Source organism: Camelina sativa, chromosome 20 (assembly GCF_030686135.1).
Source record: "Camelina sativa cultivar CO46 ecotype springtype chromosome 20, ASM3068613v1".
Lineage (NCBI taxonomy): Eukaryota > Viridiplantae > Streptophyta > Magnoliopsida > Brassicales > Brassicaceae > Camelina > Camelina sativa.
In genome coordinates this window covers 9530975-9552870 of record NC_141899.1, presented here as the reverse complement: position 1 = coordinate 9552870, position 21896 = coordinate 9530975, and the positions used below count along the sequence as shown (strand labels likewise).

At 41.2% G+C, this 21896-nt stretch overlaps 2 protein-coding genes and 1 long non-coding RNA gene across 5 annotated transcripts; 1 reads left to right on the top strand and 2 right to left on the bottom strand.

Annotated features, from left to right (window-relative positions):
• Positions 1-6612: 6612 nt before the first annotated feature.
• Positions 6613-8811, bottom strand: LOC109131150 (uncharacterized). 3 transcript variants are annotated; one of them, XR_015592888.1, is made up of 4 exons: positions 8591-8811; positions 7887-8027; positions 6941-7180; positions 6613-6826 (listed from the first exon to the last, which is right to left on the bottom strand). It is a non-coding gene; the product is annotated as an uncharacterized LOC109131150 (long non-coding RNA). The 3 variants fall into 3 exon arrangements; XR_015592887.1 differs by lacking the exon at positions 7887-8027 and having other exon boundaries at positions 8591-8744; XR_015592886.1 differs by lacking the exons at positions 6613-6826; positions 6941-7180 and having other exon boundaries at positions 7749-8027; positions 8591-8775.
• Positions 6627-12851, top strand: LOC104706764 (uncharacterized). Its single transcript, XM_087504988.1, has 6 exons — positions 6627-7207; positions 9403-9521; positions 9621-11123; positions 11206-11866; positions 11950-12393; positions 12513-12851. Exons 2-6 carry the CDS (start codon positions 9517-9519, stop codon positions 12675-12677), a joined length of 2778 nt encoding a protein of 925 aa, XP_087361114.1. The 5' UTR covers positions 6627-7207; positions 9403-9516; the 3' UTR covers positions 12678-12851.
• Positions 12852-13105: 254 nt separating this feature from the next.
• On the bottom strand, positions 13106-13667 carry LOC109131163 (uncharacterized protein At4g04775-like). Its single transcript, XM_019241834.2, has 2 exons — positions 13506-13667; positions 13106-13393 (listed from the first exon to the last, which is right to left on the bottom strand). The coding sequence occupies exons 1-2, from the start codon at positions 13665-13667 to the stop codon at positions 13106-13108; spliced, it is 450 nt and encodes a 149-aa protein (XP_019097379.2).
• Positions 13668-21896: the final 8229 nt, after the last annotated feature.

Sequence of the window (21896 nt, the reverse complement as noted above, 5' to 3'; positions counted from 1 at the left end):
AATGGTATGGAGTTGTAAGTTCAAATGCATACTAGTATGGAGATTTTTAATATATAACAATACCTACTGGTATGAAATTGTGAATGGTAAATTAAGTGTGTACTAGTCCAATTTTAGTCTGGTCTGGAGCATATTATACGACCAAGTTTTAGTAAAACGACGAATTGCCATTGATCGAGATCTCTAGGCTTATATGAAACAGATTCGACGGTTTTTAAAACTAGATCTTGGTCAACCAGCAGAGTTGAATTCAAAATTGAAAATTAAACAACTGAAAATGCACAAATATAATAATGAAATAAGGGTGTTGAAGATGATGTTAAATTAAAAATTAATTAAACAATTGAAATATACTATACAATAAACAATAAGGATGTTGAACTAGTGACGAATACGAGGTGAAGAATTGAATCATCATGTGTTATCACATGGGAGAAAGACTGATTGGATATTGAAATTATTAGGGTTAACTCTTAAATCGTACTAGTAAACAATTTTTCTTTATACCATACTTGATCGGTTATCATATTTTATAAATATATATTTGTTTCATCTGATGTGGATAAAGGAAAAAAGTATTTTCAACTCACAAAATTATAGTATTAAGTGTTATTTTAACTATTTATATCCCAACAATTATGAATTTCAAAATTGATATTCCAAACAATCCGAATATACAATTTTAATTTGTTTAAATAATAATTATCCATATTTTTCATCTTCATTACTTATAAGAAAAATAATAAATTAAGAAAAACTAATCAACTGTATGACCGTATTTTGTCACTTCTATATTAATGTTCGTTGTAGTTGGTGGCTTGATCTAAATATTTATAATGTTTTATATATAAGATAATCACAACAACAAACATAAAAACATAAAAAAAAAATAAGAATAACAACCAAGTCACATTCATATCAGCAGCGGTAGGAGTCAAAATCCATGTATGATTCTTATAAATAGAATCAAGTTCATCCAACATAGCTTAAGGCCAACCAGAATGTTCTAATGCCTCAACGACTGTTTTAGGTAAAGACAATATAGTTTTACTTGCAATAAAAGCATACTTGGGATTTGGTTTACGAATCCCATGCTTGGATTTTGTAATCATCTGATGAGCACCGTCCTCACAGCTCTCTCCAGCTGGTTGGTCTAGAATAACTTCAGGTGCTGTTACTGGACATTCAAGAACATCTTCTGTTTCTAATACAGACGGTGTTGCAGCAGAAACATGTAACTCTTGGTGAACTAATGTTTCTGCTCTCATTAGATTTTCTTGAGGATATTCAATAACCTGTGAACGTCCAGATATACAGTTTGCAATGAATTCCATTTGTCAGCGTATGCATGCTCCAGCAGAATCTGATTTCCATTTGTTAAAACAATACTGCGATATATCAGGGGGACATCTACAATGAGTCTACATATGTATAGAAACAGCGACTTGTCAGTGGTATCCTATAGTGATGATTTGCCATTGGTTTCATATAGTGACAGTGATTATGCCGGTTTTCAGGAAACACGACGCTCTACGACTAGTTTTTGTGTCCTTCTCGGTTCAAACATAATCTCTTAGTCAGCTAAACGGTAACTAAAAGTCTCTCGGTCTTCAACAGAGGCTGGATACAGAGCCCTTGCCACTGCTGCTTTAGAGTTAACTTGGATATTCTTTGTTCTCAGAGACTTGGGGACTGTTCAAACTAGACATGCAGTTCTATGATGTGATAATCTCTCTGCTAACCCTGTGTTTCATAACCGCTCAAAACACATTGAAGTCGACTATCATTATGTACGAGAGAGACAGTTGCACTTGGACTTCTTGAAATTTAATATGTTCCTCCTGCTTTACAACGAGCAGACATATATACCAAGTCTCTACCTCGGCCAGCCTTCCAGCAACTTTATTACAAACTGAGTGTTGGTAAGCCTATAGACTATAGGTATACTATTGTAACGCCCGCGTCCTGCGATCCTAAAAGGGGGCAATTTGTTTTACAAGAATTGATAGCTAAATGAGCTTAAGTAGCTAAGCTACTAGCTCAACCAGCTGGAATATGAGCTTAACGAGCTCCGCAAACTTGATGAACAAGTTAGCTCAGCTGCGGCTAGCTGCAGACAGCTATCGGTCAGCTACCGTCACCTCAACCAACTGCCAGTCACCTACCGTCAGCTCGACCAGCTGCCAGGCAGCTCGACCGAGCTCGGCCAGCTGGACGGTAGTGGATAAGATACGGGTCAGCTGGGGAGCTCGGGGCAGTCATGGGACGCGGTGACCGAACAGGCATATCCGAAGGGACGCGTACGGACGGACATGACCAAACAGGCACGACCGGACAGGCACGGCCAAACGTACAAGATAGAATGTGCGCGATCGAAGAGTCTTGTCGGACATGTACCTTTTGGGTCCTAGACTTCGGCCAAGACCCTATAAATAGAGGGCGTTGCCTTCATTTCCAGACACCATCATCCTTCCATCTTCCATCTATGCCTAAGAAGAAAAGAGGGTGCGGCTCGGCAAGTATTACGGTACATCGTCTGAACTGATGCGCACGCTACCTCTCTATCGACGGTACGATGAGACGAGCGACGGTTCGGCAATCGGGCCAAACTGATCGAAGGATAAGCGGCGGTTCGGCCATGGAGTCGGACTGATCGCAGGATGATCGACGGTTCGATCATAGCGTCAGACCGATCGAAAGGTCATCGACGATCCGCGTTAATAGATGAATCGATCGAGGATTGACCGGTGATTCAATCGCTAGTCGGATCAGGTGATCGAAGGATCGACGATACGAGCCGTAGGTTGGATTGATCGGTCGGGTGTTTGGCAAGTCCGTCGGAAGTATCGGCCTGGTCGTTGGTCGATCGGCGATTCGATTATGGGGTCGGATCATTCGATCGGACCTGGCTCTGATATCAAGACCGACGAGTCGACCAAAGTACTAAGGTATGACCGATAGGTCAACAGACGGTATGTCCGGTACCAAGCTTCGGGACACGAGTGGTACGGGAAGCCGACACCGCAACCGATCGCCGTGAACCGAAGGGACTATAAGTCCCCATCCCTAATCTGTGCAAAGCCTGTGGGGTTGGTTGGTTGTATGACTAAGCACAAAGGGATGGTCAAGGGTAAAGTGATATTCCGCTGCGTATAAAGGTTTATAAGGCAAGGCCACGAGCCAAAGCCAAATAACCGAATCAATGGATAATCGGCCAGGAATGGGGCCATACGGAAGCTGTGACCGCGAACGCCGAGAGGTCCGGGTCGGGGTCTTTCAAGTTGGTATCAGAGCATGCGCGATCCTGTGAGGACGTATGCAATTGTGCTATGTGTTCGGACGGAATGGAAATTTCTGATAAGATCGGCAGCATGCTTGGGAACGGGAATGTGTTCGCCAAGATGCACCCGTGAATCAAGCGATTGTTCAAAACGTCGAACACATAGCACATCGGCCAGAAGGTCGGGAAATATCGACCAGAAGGTAGGGAATTATGACCGCGTTTGGGAAGGACCACGGTCGGTAAACATCGGCCAGAAGGTCGGGAAACATCGACCAGAAGGTCGGGAATTATGACCGCGTCCGAGAAGGACCACAGTCGGGAAACATCGGCTAGAAGGTCGAGAAACATCGACCAGAAGGTCGAGAATTATGACCGCGTCCGAGAAGGACCACGGTCGGAAAACATCGACCAGAAGTTCGGAATTATGACCGCGTCTGGGAAGGACCAAGGTCGGGAATTAAGACCGCATATGGGAAGGACCACGGTTAGGAAACATCAACCAGAAGGTCGGGAATTATGACCGCGTCCGGGAAGGACCAAGGTCGGGAATTAAGACCACGTCCGTAAAGGACCACGGTCGGGAAATATCAACCAGAAGGTCAGGAAAGTATCAACCAAAGGTCATAAATTACGATTGCATCCGGGAAGGACCACGGTCAGGAAATATCGACCAGAAGGTCGCGAAACAGCGACCAAAAGGTCGGGAATTACTAAACCCACCAAATTCAAGGACGAATTCATTTTAAGGGGGGTAGATTTGTAACGCCCGCGTCCCGCGATCCTAAAATGGGGCAATTTGTTGTACGAGAATTGATAGCTAAATGAGCTTAAGTAGCTAAGCTACTAGCTCAACCAACTGGAATATGAGCTTAACGAGCTCCGCGAACTTGATGAACAAGTTAGCTCAGCTGCGGCCAGCTGCGGACAGCTATCGTTCAGCTACCGTCACCTCGACCAGCTGCCAGTCAGCTACCGTCAGCTCTACCAGCTGCCAGTCAGCTCGATCGAGCTCGGCCAGCTGGACAGTAGTGGACAGTGTACGGGTCAGCTGGGGAGCTCGGGGCAGTCATGGGATGTAGTGACCGAACATGCATGTGCGAAGGGATGCGGACGGATAGACATGACCGAATAGGCACGGCCGGACAGGCACGACCGAACGTACACGATCGAATGTGCGCGATCTAAGAGTCTTGTCGGACAGGTACCTTTTGGGGCCTAGACTTCGGCCAAGACCCTATAAATAGAGGGCGTTGCCTTCATTTCCAGACACTATCATCTTTCCATCGTCCATCTATGCCTAAGAAGAAAAGGGGGTGCGGCTCGGCGAGTATTACGGTACATCGTCAGAACTGATGCGCAAGCTACCTCTCTATTGACGGTACGATAAAACGAGCGGCGGTTCGACAATCGGGCCGAACTGATCGAATGATAAGCGGCGGTTCAGCCATGGAGTCAGACTGATCGCAGGATGATCGACGGTTCGATCATAGCGTCAGGCCGATCGAAAGGTCATCGATGATCCGCGTCAATGGATGGATTGATCGAGGATTGACCAGTGATTTAATCACTAGTCGGATCGGGTGATCGAAGGATCGACGATACGAGCCGTAGGTTGGATTGATCGGTCGGGTGGTCGGCAAGTCTGTCGAAAGTATCGGCCTGGTCGTTGGTCAATCGGCGATTCGATTATGGGGTTGGATCGTTCGATCGGACCTGGCTCTGATACCAAGACCGACGAGTCAACCGAGGTACTAAGGTATGACCGATAGGTCAACGGACGGTATGTCCGGTACCAAGCTTCGGGACACAAGTGGTACGGGAAGCCGACAGCGCAACCGATCGCCGTGAGGGAGTATAAGTCCCCATCCCTAATCTGTGCAAAGCCTGTGGGGTTGGTTGGTTGTATGGCTAAGCACAAAGGGATGGTCAAGGGTAAAATGATATTCCGCTGCATATAAAGGTTTATAAGGCAAGGCCACGAGGCAAAGCCAAGTAACCGAATCAATGGATAATCGGCCAGGAATGGGGCTGTATGGAAACCGTGACCGTGGACGCTGAGAGGTCCGGGTCGGGGTCTTTAAACTATCTTGTGTAATTCCTAATCTTTTATTTTCTAATTATATTTAGTTAATTGAATTTAAACAAACTTCCATTAATTATATTTGAATGGCATGAGATAACATTATTTTCTCTTTCAACTTTGAATTTTCTTGACATGAGTCTGTTATATCACTTAAAGTGTATCACAAAATTAAGCAATGTAATTTTAAATTACTTATTGATAAGTGAAGTAAATATATACAAATTAGCATCAGTTAATTTAAATGATATTATAAGTATCTAATTTGAATGAGTTAGTTAAAATTCATTCATTTTCTATTATATTGTATCATTTTTAAAAAATCGATTTAAAATAAACATCTACATTATTTAGATAATTGATGTATCTCTTCATGTTTGGTATAAAATCATTTTTAAAACAATATAAATTTATATCATTTAAAACTGGTGTGAAATAAATTATATTAATATCCTATAAAAATTACATATATATATATATATTTTAAAAAGAATATACATAATTAGAAGATAAATATTTAAAAAATTGATTGATCAAAAATTATAGCAGATCATCAGCTAAACAAAGCAAACCTAGCTTTATTTTCTTTTTCCCCAAAAAAAAAGCTGTATCTTCATTTTCGTTAGATTATTAAAGATTCTTCTTCATCATCATCGAGTAACTTGTATGATGAATTGATTATTGATCGTATGATTTATTTTAATTGGAAAAATACATTTGGTAATCAAAGAGAGAATTAATAAACTAAAGTGTAGTTACTTATTTTTATATGTTGCTGTTTTGCTGATAATTGTTTATATTTAATATCCTTTTTCGTTTGTAAAGAAGAAGTTCTAGTATCCCACATTGGATACTTCTTAAGTTGTGATTAGACAATATATTCTATAAATAACAAATTAGTTTGCATATTCTTAAGTTAACTGGTACCATATATTAATCCTTAAAATCAGGTAACTAATTTAGTTTATTTATATCAAGTTAATTTATTATAAAAATTCTAGTTACCGTTTAACTAAACTTATCCTTAAATCTTAATTGTAAATAAATGAATATATTAAAACAATTGAAAGTTATAAATAATTAAATATTACTCAGCCAAAATTATTTTTCATATTATTTAGAAAAATACTCTATAAAAACACTAATCTAAGTTTTTCTTCCAAACTTATCACACATTCTCATTCTCATATGTTCCAATAATAACATTTTTATTATTATTTGACATAATTATATTTAAAAAATGCTAAAATTAGTCATCTTTTTGCAATTTTATTCTCAACTTATTCGTCATCTTCTTCGTCTAAACGACATGGAGGCTGCGAATTAAAAAGATCATCACTGGCAAAGAACAATCTTTCTAAACCGGAATTATGAAATTGAGATTGTTCGGACAACCACATCATCGATTACATAGTGGAGCATTCCCAATTTCACCATCACCATTGTTCAATTAATCTCAGAATCTGGACCAATATGAATTCAAGTGCTTCAGATCTGGTGGGATAGACGAAAGCAAGCATCCATTCCCTTGTTTCTTTTCAAATCAAAGATAAGGAGGATGGAATGGAGAGACTCACCGGCAGGCAAATGAAGAGAGTGCAGATCCAGTGAAACAAAGAGATCAACAATAATCGGTGTGAGCGGTGGTGAGATGATGACGAACGTATACAACTTCTTTCATGAGACGGCGGCAATCCTTGCATCACCATACATAATCTTCGTTATCGAGCTTGGATGCCGCACATTCCATGGCTGCGCTTATTCTTCTCTTTCAGGTTTTTTCTACGTCACGGTGGCGCGTGAAGCTTACGTCGACTCTGCATATTTCACAACAGAATCATAGAGTAAGGAAAAAAAAGTTATACAGTTGTTTCCAAATTTTGCCACTACACTGAATTCAGACAAAAACAACAAAACTGAATTCAGGTTAATGAACATATAATGGTCTTGAACTTCTGGTTTTGGTTATTACTGTTTTGAGATTTCTGAATATTTAGGAAACCATTCCCAAAATTTAACTATATCTTCCTAAATACTTATGAATTCCTTCCTAAATTTTTAAAAATGAGGTTTTGAATCTTTGAATTTATGTTTTACCATAATATATCACATATTACATCATTTAGTGGTGGATATTTGATTTTTTGTCTGCACATCTTGAAATTTCATGTATATATAAGACTAACTATTTGATTTTGTATCTTCCTAAATATCTAAGAAGGCTATCATGAATTATAAGGTATCCTTCCTAAATATTATCAATGTCATCCTGAATATGAATGTCATCCTGAATATGTATGTTCAGGAAAGTCTTCATAAATTTCATGAAATATTTCCTGAATTTAAATTGAAATTAATAAATATGTTCATGAAAGACTTCATAAATTTCATGAAATATTTCCTGAATTTAAATAAATGTTTTTACAATCTCTATCACAAATTACTCTTATAATAGTTTTCCCCAAAAATGTGTTTCATATATATACATTTATTTATGACTATCCCACCAACATGAATACATACGTTTGGAACTCTTCTTTGCCGCAATCTCCTTTATTTTTTTTGTTTTTCTAACAGCAAAAACAAACAAACCACAAAGAATGTTTACACCAAGCTTCTCTATATGTTTACACTCAAGCTCTCACAACCTCTCTAACCAATTACCTGAAAAAAATTGAATAGTTTATACAAATTAAACTAGAGAAATGTCAAAAAAAAAAAAACAAATTGACAAGTCTACGAAACCATAATCAGAGAGAATGGCCAAACTAAAGCAACCTAATTTCGAATGACTAAAGATGGTGTACACGATTGTGATTTTCTATGATTTGATTACATGCAACAATGATCTCATGCTATTAAAACCGAGAGTAGAAACAAAATTCAAGTCAGAAAAAAATCAGAAGATCACATTGTAAGATGTCGATTACAGTGCATAACATTAGCCAAAATTGTGATCCGAGATCTCCAAAATCACAATCCAGCAACTATCAAATGAATCTAGAAATCACTGAAGTCGAGTTCTTAGTTCTTACCAAAAGAAAACGTATGATGAACAATTAAAACTTTCCCCCAACATTAACACCCAATTTTGGAGATATTGAATCCCCAATTTAATAAAGGACACACCGTGAGAATTTTACCACATATCAATCACACCCTAAGTTTCAATCAGACAAATTAGAATCCCCAGAAACCATAATCCTGAGCATCAGAGAATAGTTTACCTTGAGCTTTAGAATCGAGATCGAAGATGTGTGCTCTCAAATCTCTCTTTCTTCTTCGTTTTCGACTAAATCATACAAATCTCTCTTTCTACTTCGGCGAGACACCGGCGACGAGAGACCAATGACGTAAATCTGGCAAGGCGAAGAGAACAATAAGAAAGAACGCAAAAGGATTATGTTTTATTGTTTTAGGGAAAAAGGATAATTAAATTATATTAATTAATTAAATTTAAAAGGTGCTATTTGTGGAACTTTATATATGGGGTTTTGTGCAAAAAAACCCTCCAACTAGTTTTTTTTGCAAGAAAACCCTCAAGGTGTGGAAAATGCAAGTCAATACCACCAACTCGAAAGTCATCCGCAATACAGCCCTCTCCCGTATTGATGACGTGGCATCCGTCTATATCATTTAAAAACGTAACAGAAATCAAAACGACACCGTTTTGTTACTTTTGAAAACGACAGAAAGTTTACCATCCTTATCGTTTTAAAATCTCAAAAACGACACAGAACAAAAGTCGGGTTCTGTCATCTTTTAAACAAAAGCCGATATCGTGAAAGAAGTTTTAATTTGGGGATTAGGGTTCATCTTTGGGTTTGATTTGGGGAAAAGAGATAGAGAATTAGGTTTCACGAGTTCTCTTGTATTGTTTGAGATATGTTCGATTAGGGTTCATTGTTGGGCTCGATTTGGGGAAAAAGAGATGGTTTCTTGAGATCTCTTAGAGAATTAGGGTTCTGTTCGATTTGATTATGGTTCATCGTTGGGTTCATTGTTGGGTTTGATTAGGGTTTTGTTTTATTGCGATTAGGGATCTGTTAGAGCGAAGAGGTGAAGGGCAATTAATCGGGTTGAGTTTGAGTTGAAGGGAAACGATTCGGAGAGAAGATTGATTTGAGTGTTGGGGAATCAAAGGAGGGCAACGATGAGGTGAGAATTGATGATTTTGAGAGTATCAATTGTTATTGTCCATTCATTTTGATATGTGCAAAATTTTAGAATTCTAATATTTTTGTTTTTTTGGTTCAGTTTTGATTTGTTTATGCATGTTGGTGGATATTGGTCAGCTGAGGACCAATATCTTGGAGGAGAGAGACATAAAGTGGGTTTGGTATCAGCTGAATCATTCAGCTTACGTATGATTCTGGTGCTTCTTTCGGAACTCCTCGAGTATGAAGACAACATGAAGAAAGTGTCTTGGTTTCCACTTGAAACGCCTGGTAAGAAAGAAGATATTGATAACGATGAAGTGTTGAAGAAAGCGGTTCATTATGCAGTTGGAGCTGGTGCATTAACCTTATTTATTGTTCGGGAAGATGATCCTTATATAGGTAGGCACATTGATACTAATGCGTTGAGGTATTTGTCAGACGATGAAGCATTGGTTGATGGTGAAGTTAGTGGTGGTAGTGGCTCTGAGTCAGATGATGAAGTTCAGTTTGAAGATATTGTTTACAGCGATAGTGATGATGACAGTCCACATGTTGAGGTAGATGAGAGCAAGTATCGAAAGTTTTGTATTGGTGATGAGTACAATACAATTGATTCCTTTAAAAGAGCTGTTACGAGATATGCTGTGAAGAAGAGGAGGGACATCAAATATGAGAAGTTAGATGGCAAACGTGTAGTTGCTATTTGCTCTGGAAAGAAATGCCCTTGGAGGATTTCAGCAACTATCAACAGCAGTTCTAATAGAGTAGTAATCAGATCGTTAAATGATGAGCATAATTGTACTTGGCAAGGGGTCGTGTCATTGCTGACTAACTCTCGGATTGCTGATCTCTACATAGAAGAATTCAGACTAAATCCAGAGTTCTCAGCAAATCAATTACAACAGAAGCTTCTTAGACGCAACATCAATGTGCCTTGGACAATTTGTGAGAGGACACGGCTGAAATGTCTTAAGACATTTGATGAAGAGCAAGAAGAGTCTTTTGCTAGGTTATTCGATTATGTTGCTGAGCTGAAGAGAAGCAATATTGGATCCACAGTTGAATGTGAGGTAAGGGAAAGTAGGTTCCATAGGTTTTATGTGTGCTTTGCTGCTTTAAAAAATGGGTGGAAGAGAGCATGTCGAAAGATCCTCCATCTAGATGGAACATTTCTGAAGTGGAGAATGACAGGAATGTTATTAGTTGCATGTGGAAGAGATCCCAATGATCAGATGTTTCCTGTAGCTTGGGCGATTGTGGATTGTGAGAATACGCCAAACTGGTTGTGGTTCCTTGAACATTTGGTTGATGACTTGGGTTTAGAGTTGGGAAATGGACTAACACTAGGTAGTGATCAGCAAAAAGGATTGATTGCAGCAGTGAAGGTGGTATTGCCTTATGCTGAACACAGGATGTGTGCAAGGCATGTTTATGCCAACTGGAAGAAGAAGTATGCTGGAGCAGAATATGAGGACATGTTCTGGGCTGCTGCAGACTCTTACTATCCACAACAATTTGATAGAAAGATGCAAGAGCTGAAAGAGTATGATCCTGCTGCTTTTAATGACTTGAAGATTTCTCTTTTTTGTCCATGGTCAAGGTAATTTATCTTACTTGTTCTGTTTTTTTTTTCGGATATGACTTTGTTTTATTTGATTGTTAACTTGGTGTGTCTCTTGTAGGGCTTATTTTACAGAGTTCTCAAAGTGTGCTGCTGTAGAAAACAATCTTGGAGAGTCATTCAATGCAGCAATCCGGATAGCAAGAAGTAAACCGGTTGTTGAGATGCTGGAAGAAATAAGAAAAAGGGTTATGGTGAGCAATGAAAAGAAAAGAGCCGAGGCTGAGAAAACAAAAGGAGAGTACACTCCTAAGGCGATAGCTTTACTAGACCAGCAGATTGATTTGGCAAAGAATTGTAGACCTTTGAGCTGCGGATTGGGGAATTATGAGGTTGGCTACTTTAACTACAAAACTAATATGCGAATTGAAGGTTTTGTGGTGCAGATGCGAGGTGAGATCAAATGCAGTTGTAGAATGTATATGGTCAGTGGGATCCCATGTAGCCACATTGTTTCTTGTCTTAGACATGAGAAGAATACTGACCAAGATCCTAAGAAGATGATTTCTCCATGGTTCACTGCTCAGAAGTTGCAGACTTGTTATGCTGATGGACTTTGTGGTGTGAATGGAATGAATCTATGGGAGGTGACTACAACAGTCAGGGTCTTGCCACCTCCTTACAAGAGGCCTGGTGGAAGACCTCCAGGGAAGAAGAGAAAGAGGGAGAAGGGTGAACCAAGGGAAGGAGGAACCAAGCTTTCTAAAAGAGGAACAAAAATTGTAAGACTCTCTTAATGTCTTAGGTTCTCTTTTTTTGTATTTGCATTTCTGATTTCTGACCTTATCGTTCTTATTTTATGCAGCATTGTAGCTTGTGTGGAGAAGAAGGCCACAACAAGCTGAAATGCAAGAATGGACCAATGCCTAAGCCGCCAAAGAAACCACCAGGTAGACCAAGAAAGACAGCTACTGCAAAAACACCATTTGCATCAACCTCTACTGCCCAAGAAGATCTTCCAAGCCTTTCAGCTGCTCACCCAAAAAAACGTCCAAGAAGATCTCGGATAAGTCAGCCTTATGGTACATCATCATCACAACCAACTGCTGACACACCATTTGAATCGGCCTCAACTACTGAACTTGGTTTAGAAAGGCCAGCCCAAGAAGATCTTCCAAGCCTTTCATGTGCTCTCCCAAAAAGACGTCCAGGAAGGCCTCGGAAAAGTCAGCATGATGATGCATCATCTTCACAACCAACTCCTAAGAGACTTCCTATGTATGACACAGGGCCCATGTATCTACCAATAGTGAGACTTTCCAAGCCTTTTCGTTTGTCGATTCTTATTAATGTTGATTAATGTTGGTCTAGTCTATTTACTTTGGCCAAAAACAAAACTGAATTTGTGTTGTGATTGTGATTGTGCAGGAAGGTTATGGTGTATTCACCAGTCCTGTAACTGGTGACGACTATATTCAGGTAGGGAGGTCTGTAACTGATGCACGAGACAACACCATACTACCAAGCAGTCTGTATCAAGCTAGAGAACGCAAGAAAATGGAGGTTTCACGTGGACGTGGAAAGAAGAAATAAGGGAAAGCATCATGTGTGTGTTTTGAATCTTATGAGTTGATTTCTGTTTGACAAACCTTTTCTTTTGTGTGTTTTAACCATCGTCTGTTTTAAACTTGAGTTTATTTCACAAAAATCATTGTGTTTGTTATCTTCTTAAGACCAAAATACATCTCCAAACCATTTTGTTTGTTATCTTGTTAAGACCATTCGAAATTCTTGTTGTTAAGACCAAAATACATGTCCAAACCATTGTCTTTGTAATCTTGTTAAGACCATTCGAAATTCTCATTGTTACAGACCAAAATACATGTCCAAACCAAATTTCACATACTAACACACACGTCATACACCAACAAAATACAAAACCATACACCTAAACTACTTGAAGAGCCTTTCAAAAACAATCAAAATTGAAAGATCTCCATCCGCAATTACTTAATATTCTACTAAAACAAATAGATTATCATTGCAAGCAAAACAAAAGCCGCAACAAACACATTCTTCAACTCCATAGCTATTCCATCTCTTTTATTTGCAATCAATACCTTAAGGCTATCCAACTCCATCTGATTTTTTGATTGGATATCATAGAGGTGAGCAATCTCGTCTCTTTGGACCTGAATTATTTCACGCATTCGTTTCAAACTAGGACAGCCATAAGTTTCTTGCTTCAGTGCCCTTAGTTCTTCCATCATAGCTACATCCCACCATTTCCAAATATGACATTCTCCATCCTACAAATAAATATTTAAACCATAATTCAAATAAAATTTATCCACAATTCAACATTTATCACAATAATTCAACCATAGTCGCAAAATATAACCAAATTATAAAAAAACTTACATCTCTATTTTGACATGTGTAGAAGAGCCTTCCTGGGTTTGTCCTTGTAAAAGAAGGTTCAAGCCTTGGCCTTTCACCACAGTAAAAAACTGTAGGAATCCCATATTCAGCATCCTCATATTCAACTTGACTTGTGTTTGATAGAGAGTATGAATCAGACATTGTGAACGAAAGAGATGAAGGAGGAAAAAAAAGACCAAACTTTGAACTCCTAAATCCTAATCGAAATCTATAACCTAAATCTCTTTTCCCCAAATCAAACCCAGCGATGAACCCTAATCCCCAAATCAAATTTTATGTTTCACGATCTTGTTTTTGTGACTTTAAAACGACAGGGGACTTTGTGTCGTTTTTAAAAGACGAAAACGGTGTCGTTTTGATTTCTGTTACGTTTTTAAACGATATAGACGGATGCCACGTCATCGATACGGGAGAGGGCTGTATTGCGGGTGACTTTCGAGTTGGTGGTATTGACTTGCATTTTCCACACCTGGAGGGTTTTCTTGCAAAAAAAAACTAGTTGGAGGGTTTTTTTGCATAAAACCCTTATATATGCGGTGCTACACTTGGAAAGAATCTGTGCTATATTTGTCAATTGCCCTATTATTTATTGTAATATTGATTTTCACATTAATTTTTAAATGATATAAATATTTTACATTAGTTTTGAGAAATTATTGATTCAAATATTTTATATCAATTTAGTAAAAATTATGTAAGACTTACAATATTTTTTGTAAGTGATGTAAACGAACATCGATCAGATTAATTGAAGCAAATATTTATCTCAGCGATACAAATTATTTACATCAACAAAATGGAAATCATTTATTAAAGTGATGTAAATTATTTTTGCGTCATTTAAACATGATACAAATATATAAAATAAGTGATCTAAATCAATCATTTTTTTTTTAGTATATGCCATTGCAAGACAGATCGAGACAAATAGTAATGTTTTAAAATCTTAATAAAAATAAAAACTGGTGGTGTATTTGTGACCTTCATGAAGATAGGGTGGACAATATCCTTACAAGAAATTCAACAAAAATGCAATTCCATGCAACTCTCTTCTCTTTTATCTTCTCCTCTCTTTAAGCCTTTCAAGAACCAATATCTCCTGCGACAGTGGTGGTTTCTGCTGACTGCTGAATCTCCCTCTCCGTCCCGAGCTGTTTGTGCTGCTCCACGGGCCTGACCAGCCACATATAAGTAGTGTTAGGAGTTCATATTCTTAAGGACTTAACTAGGTTTGGGGAAAAAAATACTTTGAATACCTGAACCGAAACTGGCCGACTCGAAAAATCTTATCTGAATCCAAATCCAAAAGTTTAGTTTTTACTATATTGGATCCTAATCCCTTTTATATCTAAAAATCCGAACCCGAAAATATCGAAAAGATACGTACATATTAATAATTTAATATCCGAATATTCGAAACATATTTTTGAATACCCAAAATTTTACCTGAAAATCCGGATATTTACCGAAAAACCCACTAAAAATGTCGGGTATTTATATATAAGAACTACACTCCCTCGGTTTCAAAATATAGATGTTTTAGAAAAGTTTTTTGTTTCATAATATAGGATGTTTTCAAGTTTCTATGCAACTTTTGGATTAGTTTAATATTTTATATTATGCAGTATTTGTGAGAACTGAGATCAATTCTCTCCTTCCGAATTGATTTATGTGAAGAGGTGCTTATCACCGTTAAGAGTTCCAAACTGAAAAAGAGTGTTTGAATGCTAAAACTGTATATTACTGCTTGAGAAAAAATGTTCCCTCCTTTACAAAGACTTCCCCCGTACATATTTATACTGACAAATTAATTACCCAATTAATGCGTAATTAATTTTACACAATTTTCGCGTCCTAATTAATACACTTGATTGCAGGAATCTTTGACCAAGCTCGAGCTGCGAGCTGACTTGATGTGATCGCAGGACGCGACCTCGGCCAAGAAGACCAAGACATGCCGGACGTGACCGAGACGCCTGACCAAGACGCATCGGACGCAGCCAAGGTTCCAACAATCCTTCCCGGAGCCACCACACGTTCCAAGAGCTCAGCAAAGGCGGCCAAGCAGCGGCTCAACCTATCTGTCCGATCATTCGTCCAACGCCAGCCATCCCATGAAGACTCCGAAGGCTCAGTCTGCTTAGTCTTCACTCTTACCCAAAGTGAAGACGATCAAGTTGTTAAGCAACAAAGTGTACTCTTTTTCCTTACTCCGTGTTTGTCCCAATGGGTTTACCGGAGAAGGTTTTAACGAGGCATGGAGCTAAATGCAAAACGCCTAAACGTTAAGCTGCCTCACGCACAAGGCCAAGGCGGTTATCTCTCTTCCCTCTTAGTTTTTGGTTTAAATTTGAAACATTGAGAATATTCTCCTTTGATCCTTTAGCTTTTGAACGTTGAGAGCTTAGCGTTGAAAGTCAATAGAGGCGACGTGTTCCATTTACAAGGGAAACACGTCTAAGGACGATTGTGCGGACAATTAAGAGTCCGCGTGTCCCTAAGCCCTCACTTGACCTAATGTATTTAAACTCTCTCTCAGCTTTGTTCCTCCTTAGACTTGTATGAAATTAAAACTTTTCTTCAAGAGAGATTCTTGAAACTTGTCTCACTCTTCTCTTTCTTCAATCTGGGATTGAACCTTGAGAAAATCCTAACAAGCCTCAAACCGGGTTCGACCTTGTTAGAGACCGTATCAAGAGGAGAGTCAAACCTCTTGTGTCGTCTCTCGATCCATTCGTACTTCCCCTCACTTCGCTTCCATCTTTCCCCTTCGCAACCTCGAGTCCTCTTTCACAAGTCCTCGAGTTCTCCACCGAATCGTCTCAACTCGTCTCCACCATCGTTTCCACCGCAACCGTTCGTTCGTTCGTTCTGCATCCGTACCACCCGATCGATCCGTTCGTGGCTTCTTGTCGTATCTCCCAAACATCTCGTTTGAATTCCCTCAAACTCCGTTTCCCTTGTTTGATTCTTACCTAGATCCGAATCCCAGAACCTTGCCGAGGAAAGTTCTACCGTTCGAAAGTTGGCCGAGAGCTCAAGCCGCTTCCGTACCCAACCGTACCGCGACCGCCTCTCCGGGTCACATCAGCTTGGTATCAAAGCTTTAAAGCTCATACGAGGTTGTTTCTTTCCAAAACTTTCTTATTCCGTTTAAAGTTTCAATCTTTTAGTTTTTAATAGCAAAGTTCGCGTCTTTTAGTTTCTTAGGTTCCGTTTAGCCGTTTGGTTTATTTTGGTGTATGTTTGCGGTTGTTCATTGCTTCTTTAGGTTGTTAGCTTGCGTATTTGTTCTTCGTGTTCATATCTCTGTTCGTTCGTGTTCTTGTGAGTCTACCTTTAGATCGATAAAGTTAGGAGTGTGTTCTTACTTACGCGTTTTTGTTTCCGGTCATAAAGTAGCCTTGTCCTCTTGCACTTTTTACTTTTACTTTTGCTTTACTTATTTTAGTCATAGGTTTGAATCTGTCATAGCTGTTTTCAATCATTGTTGGTGAAACAAAGTTTTGTGTGGTCCTCTTGAACGAGTGAAACTCACGCGTGTTTACTTTTGTGTTTATTCTTTTTTTTTTTGCGAGGTTTAAATTCAAAGTTTCACAGCGAGGCCGCACCACGTCACCAACGACTAGTCCGTACGATGGCCGAAGAAGTTCCACCAGCACCACCAGAGATTGGCATCACCCTCGCCGCACTACGCACCGGTTTAGAGCAACTTGCCGACCGTCTCATGAGGATTGAACTTATGAATCCTCCCAGCGAAGATCCGTTGCCCGCTAGGCAACCACGACGAGAGCCGGCGAGCAACCAATCCGACGAGGACTATGAACCGCGGCATAGACGACGACACCGCTATGATGATCAAGACGACGATGCTCCAAGACGTCAAGAGCCAAACCACAAGATGATTCCACCCACGTTCGCGGGCAAGTCAGACCCCGAGGCCTATCTTGAATGGGAGAGCCGTATGGATCACTTATACTCGTGTCATGCCTATCCGGAGCTGCAAAAGGTCCAATACGCGGTGGCACAATTCACTGATCATGCTCTTACCTGGTGGGATCGCCTCGAAGCTGAGCAACGAAGCAACCGCGACCGACCTATCACTATTTAGAAGGTCTTGAAAGCGGAAATGCGAAGGCGCTACGTGCCTCCATACTATCACCGCGAGCTCCAGAAGAAGTTTTGGCGACTCATGAAAGGCGCACGAAACGTGGAGGAGTATTACGAAGAGTTTGAACACTTGCGCAACCGATTGCAAGTCAATGACTCTGAAGAGTCACTCATGACTCAATTCTTGGATGGATTGCAAGAACGCATTGCGCGCAAGGTCGAGCGCCAACCCTATCAAACCTTTGAAGAGTTGTTGCATCTCTCGGTGCAGATTGAGACTCAAATCAAGAAGAAGAGCGCCTCTGCGCCTCGTGGCCGAACTCAAGGAGTTACGAATTGGACTCCTAACGCGTCACCATCGAACCGATTACCAGAGAAGCCAAAGGCGACCAGTGCGGACTCGAGATTTAAACCAAGGGAGCCGGCCACCAATGAGCGCCAAGATCCACGACGCAACACCACCGACGTCTGGAGCCGCGACATTGTGTGTTTCAAGTGTCAAGGGAGAGGCCACTACGCTCGTTATTATCCAAACGCACGGACAATGATACTGACCGAGGCTGGCAAGATCGAGTCCAACGATGAGGCCACCGAGGTGAATGTTTGAGGAGAAGCTGAGCTGGAAGAAGCTGTTATGGAGCCCGAAGTTGGAGAACTGCTAATGATACGCCGCATCTTGAACGCCGGCGTAGCGACTGACGACGCCAACCAACGTGACAACATCTTCCACACGAGATGCACTGTAAGTGGTCGCGTTTGTGGCTTGATTATAGACGGAGGTTCTTGCACTAACGTGGCAAGTTCCAGTCTTGTCAAGAAAATTTCTCTTGAAACCACAAACCACCCCCGTCCTTACCGCTTGAGATGGTTAAATGATAAGACCGTGATCTATGTAAAGGAACAGGTCACGGTCCCATTCAGTGTCGGTCCGTATAAGGATAAAGTCCTATGTGATATAGTGCCTATGCAAGCTAGCCACCTCTTATTGGGGTGTCCATGGCAGTTTGATAAGCGCACCACACATTGCGGCCACACTAACCAATACTTTTTCGTTCATGACAACAAGCGTATTTGCTTGAAACCCTTGAGCCCCACGCAAGTTCATGAAATGCAAGACAACTTGTCTAAAGAATCGAACGACAAAAAGAACTTCCTGTGTCAATATGGTGATGTTAGAAAGTCCCTTAAGGACTCAGCCTAAGTGTTATTGATGGTGTTTCGAGATGTGTTGCTTTCAGGTCTCGAAGGTTCACTAGACGCCTTACCGGAGGTGATCCACAATGTCCTCAAACGCTACGCCGACGTGTTCCCGGAGGAACTTCCAGAAGGCTTACCACCGATCAGAGGCATTGAGCACCAGATTGACCTCATTCCAGGCGTGCAGCTTCCCAACCGACCAGCCTACCGTGTCAATCCCGAAGAGGCGAAGGAGCTTGAACGACAAGTCAAGGAGCTCATGGCGCAAGGCTACGTTCGAGAGAGCTTGAGTCTGTGTGCCGTTCTGGTGCTCCTAGTCCCAAAGAAATACGGATCATGGAGGATGTGCGTTGACTGTCGAGCCGTCAACAACATCACCATCAAATACCGCCACCCCATCCCACGCCTCGATGACATGCTAGACGAGCTTAGTGGCGCCAGCATCTTCTCCAAGATCGACTTGAAGAGCGGCTACCATCAAGTTCGTATGAAGGAGGGTGACGAGTGGAAAACCGTCTTCAAGACGAAACAAGGTTTGTAAGAATGGTTGGTAATGCCATTTGGTCTTTCTAACGCCCCATCTACCTTTATGCGTCTTATGAACCATGTTTTAAGGTCGTTTATTAACAAGTTCGTAGTTGTTTACTTTGATGATATACTTGTTTATAGTTCGAACTTGTCCGAGCATGTTGAGCATTTGAATTCCGTGTTGTTTACTCTCCGCGAAGAGAGACTCTACGCAAACTTGAAAAAGTGCGTGTTCGCTGCTGATCAGTTGGTCTTCCTAGGCTTTGTTGTTTCCTCGCAGGGTCTTAAGGTGGACGAGGAGAAGGTTCGCGCGATCGAGGAATGGCCTAAACCAACGAGCATCACTCAAGTCCGATCATTCCACGGCCTAGCAAGTTTCTACCGGCGGTTCGTGAAAGACTTCAGCACCGTGGCCGCGCCTCTTACCTCGGTGATCAAGAAGAACAGCGAGTTCCACTAGGGAGAGGAACAAGACAAGGCGTTTCCTGAACTTAAGAGACGACTCACGAACGCACCATTGCTTACCCTGCCCAACTTCAACAAAACCTTTGAAGTTGAGTGCGATGCGTCGGGAATCGGAGTCGGAGCTGTCTTGACTCAAGGAGGCAGACCGGTGGCATATTTTAGTGAGAAGCTTAGTGGAGCTACGCTTAACTACCCTACGTATGACAAGGAGTTATACGCCCTCGTTCGTGCCATGGAGGTTTGGCAACACTATCTATTGACGAGAGAGTTTGTGATTCACACTGATCACGAAACTCTAAAGCATCTCCGTGGCCAGACAAACCTCAAGAGACGTCATGCGAAGTGGTTGGAGTTCATTGAGTCATTAAGTACAAAAAAGGCAAGGAGAATGTAGTCGCCGACGCCTACGCACTGATCACCACAATGGACGCGCGAGTGTTGGGTTATGAAAGCATCAAGGATGCCTATGCTGGAGATGCTGAATTTGGAGAATGCTTCCAGAACTATGGGAAAGGAATCTACACCGAGTTCTACCTTCACGAGGGGTTCCTATTTAGAGGACAACGGCTGTACATACCAAATTGGATCTATCCGGGAACTGCTTGTTCACGAAGCCCATAGTGGAGGATTAGCGGGTCATTTTGGCATCACCAAGACCTTGGCCGTGCTCAAGGAACTATGGTGGAGAAGATGCGAAGTATGGTGGAGAAGCACGTCGACCGTTGCATTGTTTGTCGCACCTCCAAGTCGACAACTCACCCGCATGGTCTCTACATGCCCTTGCCACAAAGAAGTCACCGTTCGAGGTCGCATACGGATTCAAGCCATTGACGCCGCTGGATCTCCTCCCTATACCACCAAATGAAGCCGAGAATCAAGACGGGACCGCAAGAGCAGAAATGGTTAAGGCACTACACGAGGAGGTTCGGGCCAATATAGAGCGAAGGAACGAGCAGTACGCACACTTTCTCAATCGAGGACGTAAACCAATGTTGTTCAAGCCTGGCGATTGGGTCTGGTTGCATTTAAGGCCGGAGAGGTTCCAGCAAAAACGCAAGGACAACCTCAGCCCGCGAGAAGATGGCCCATTTCGAGTCATCGAGAAGATCAACGACAACGCCTACCGACTCGAGCTTCCAGGTGAGTTTGGTACGTCTACCTCTTTCAATGTCACTGACCTCGTTCCGTTTGATGTAGGCGAAGGCGAAGATGTTTTGGGGACAAAACCTTTTCTAAGGGGAGGGAATGATGTGATCGCAGGATGCGACCTCGGCCAAGAAGATCAAGACACGCTAGACGCGACCGAGATGCCTGACCAAGACGTATCGGATGCGGCCAAGGTTCCAAGAATCCTTCCCGGAGCCACCACACGTTCCAAGAGCTCAGCAAAGGCGGCCAAGCAGCGGCTCAACCTATTTGTCCGATCATTTGTCCAAAGCCAGGCATCCCATGAAGACTCCGAAGGCTCAGTCCGCTTAGTCTTAACTCTTACCCAAGAGTGAAGACGATCAAGTCGTTAAGCAAGGAAGTGTACTCTTTTTTCTTACTCCGGGTTTGTCCCAATGGGTTTACCGGAGAAGGTTTTAACGAGGCATGGAGCTAAACGCAAAACGTCTAAAGGTTAAGCTGCTTCACGCGCAAGGCCAAGGCGGTTATCTCTCTTCCCTCTTAGTTTTTGTTTTAAATTTGAAACATTGAGAATATTCTCCTTTGATCATTTAGCTTTTGAACGTTGAGAGCTTAGCGTTGAAAGTCAATAGAGGCGACGTGTTCCATTTACAAGGGAAACACGTCTAAGGACGATTGTGCGGACAATTAAGAGTCCGCGTGTCCCTAAGCCCTCACTTGACCTAATGTATTTAAACTCTCTCTTAGCTTTGTTCCTCCTTAGACTTGTATGAAATTAAAACTCTTCTTCAAGAGAGATTCTTGAAACTTGTCTCACTCTTCTCTTTCTTCAATCCGAGATTGAACCTTGAGAAAATCCTAACAAGCCTCGAACCGGGTTTGACCTTGTTATAGACCGTATCAAGAGGAGAGCCAAACCTCTTGTGTCGTCTCTCGATCCAT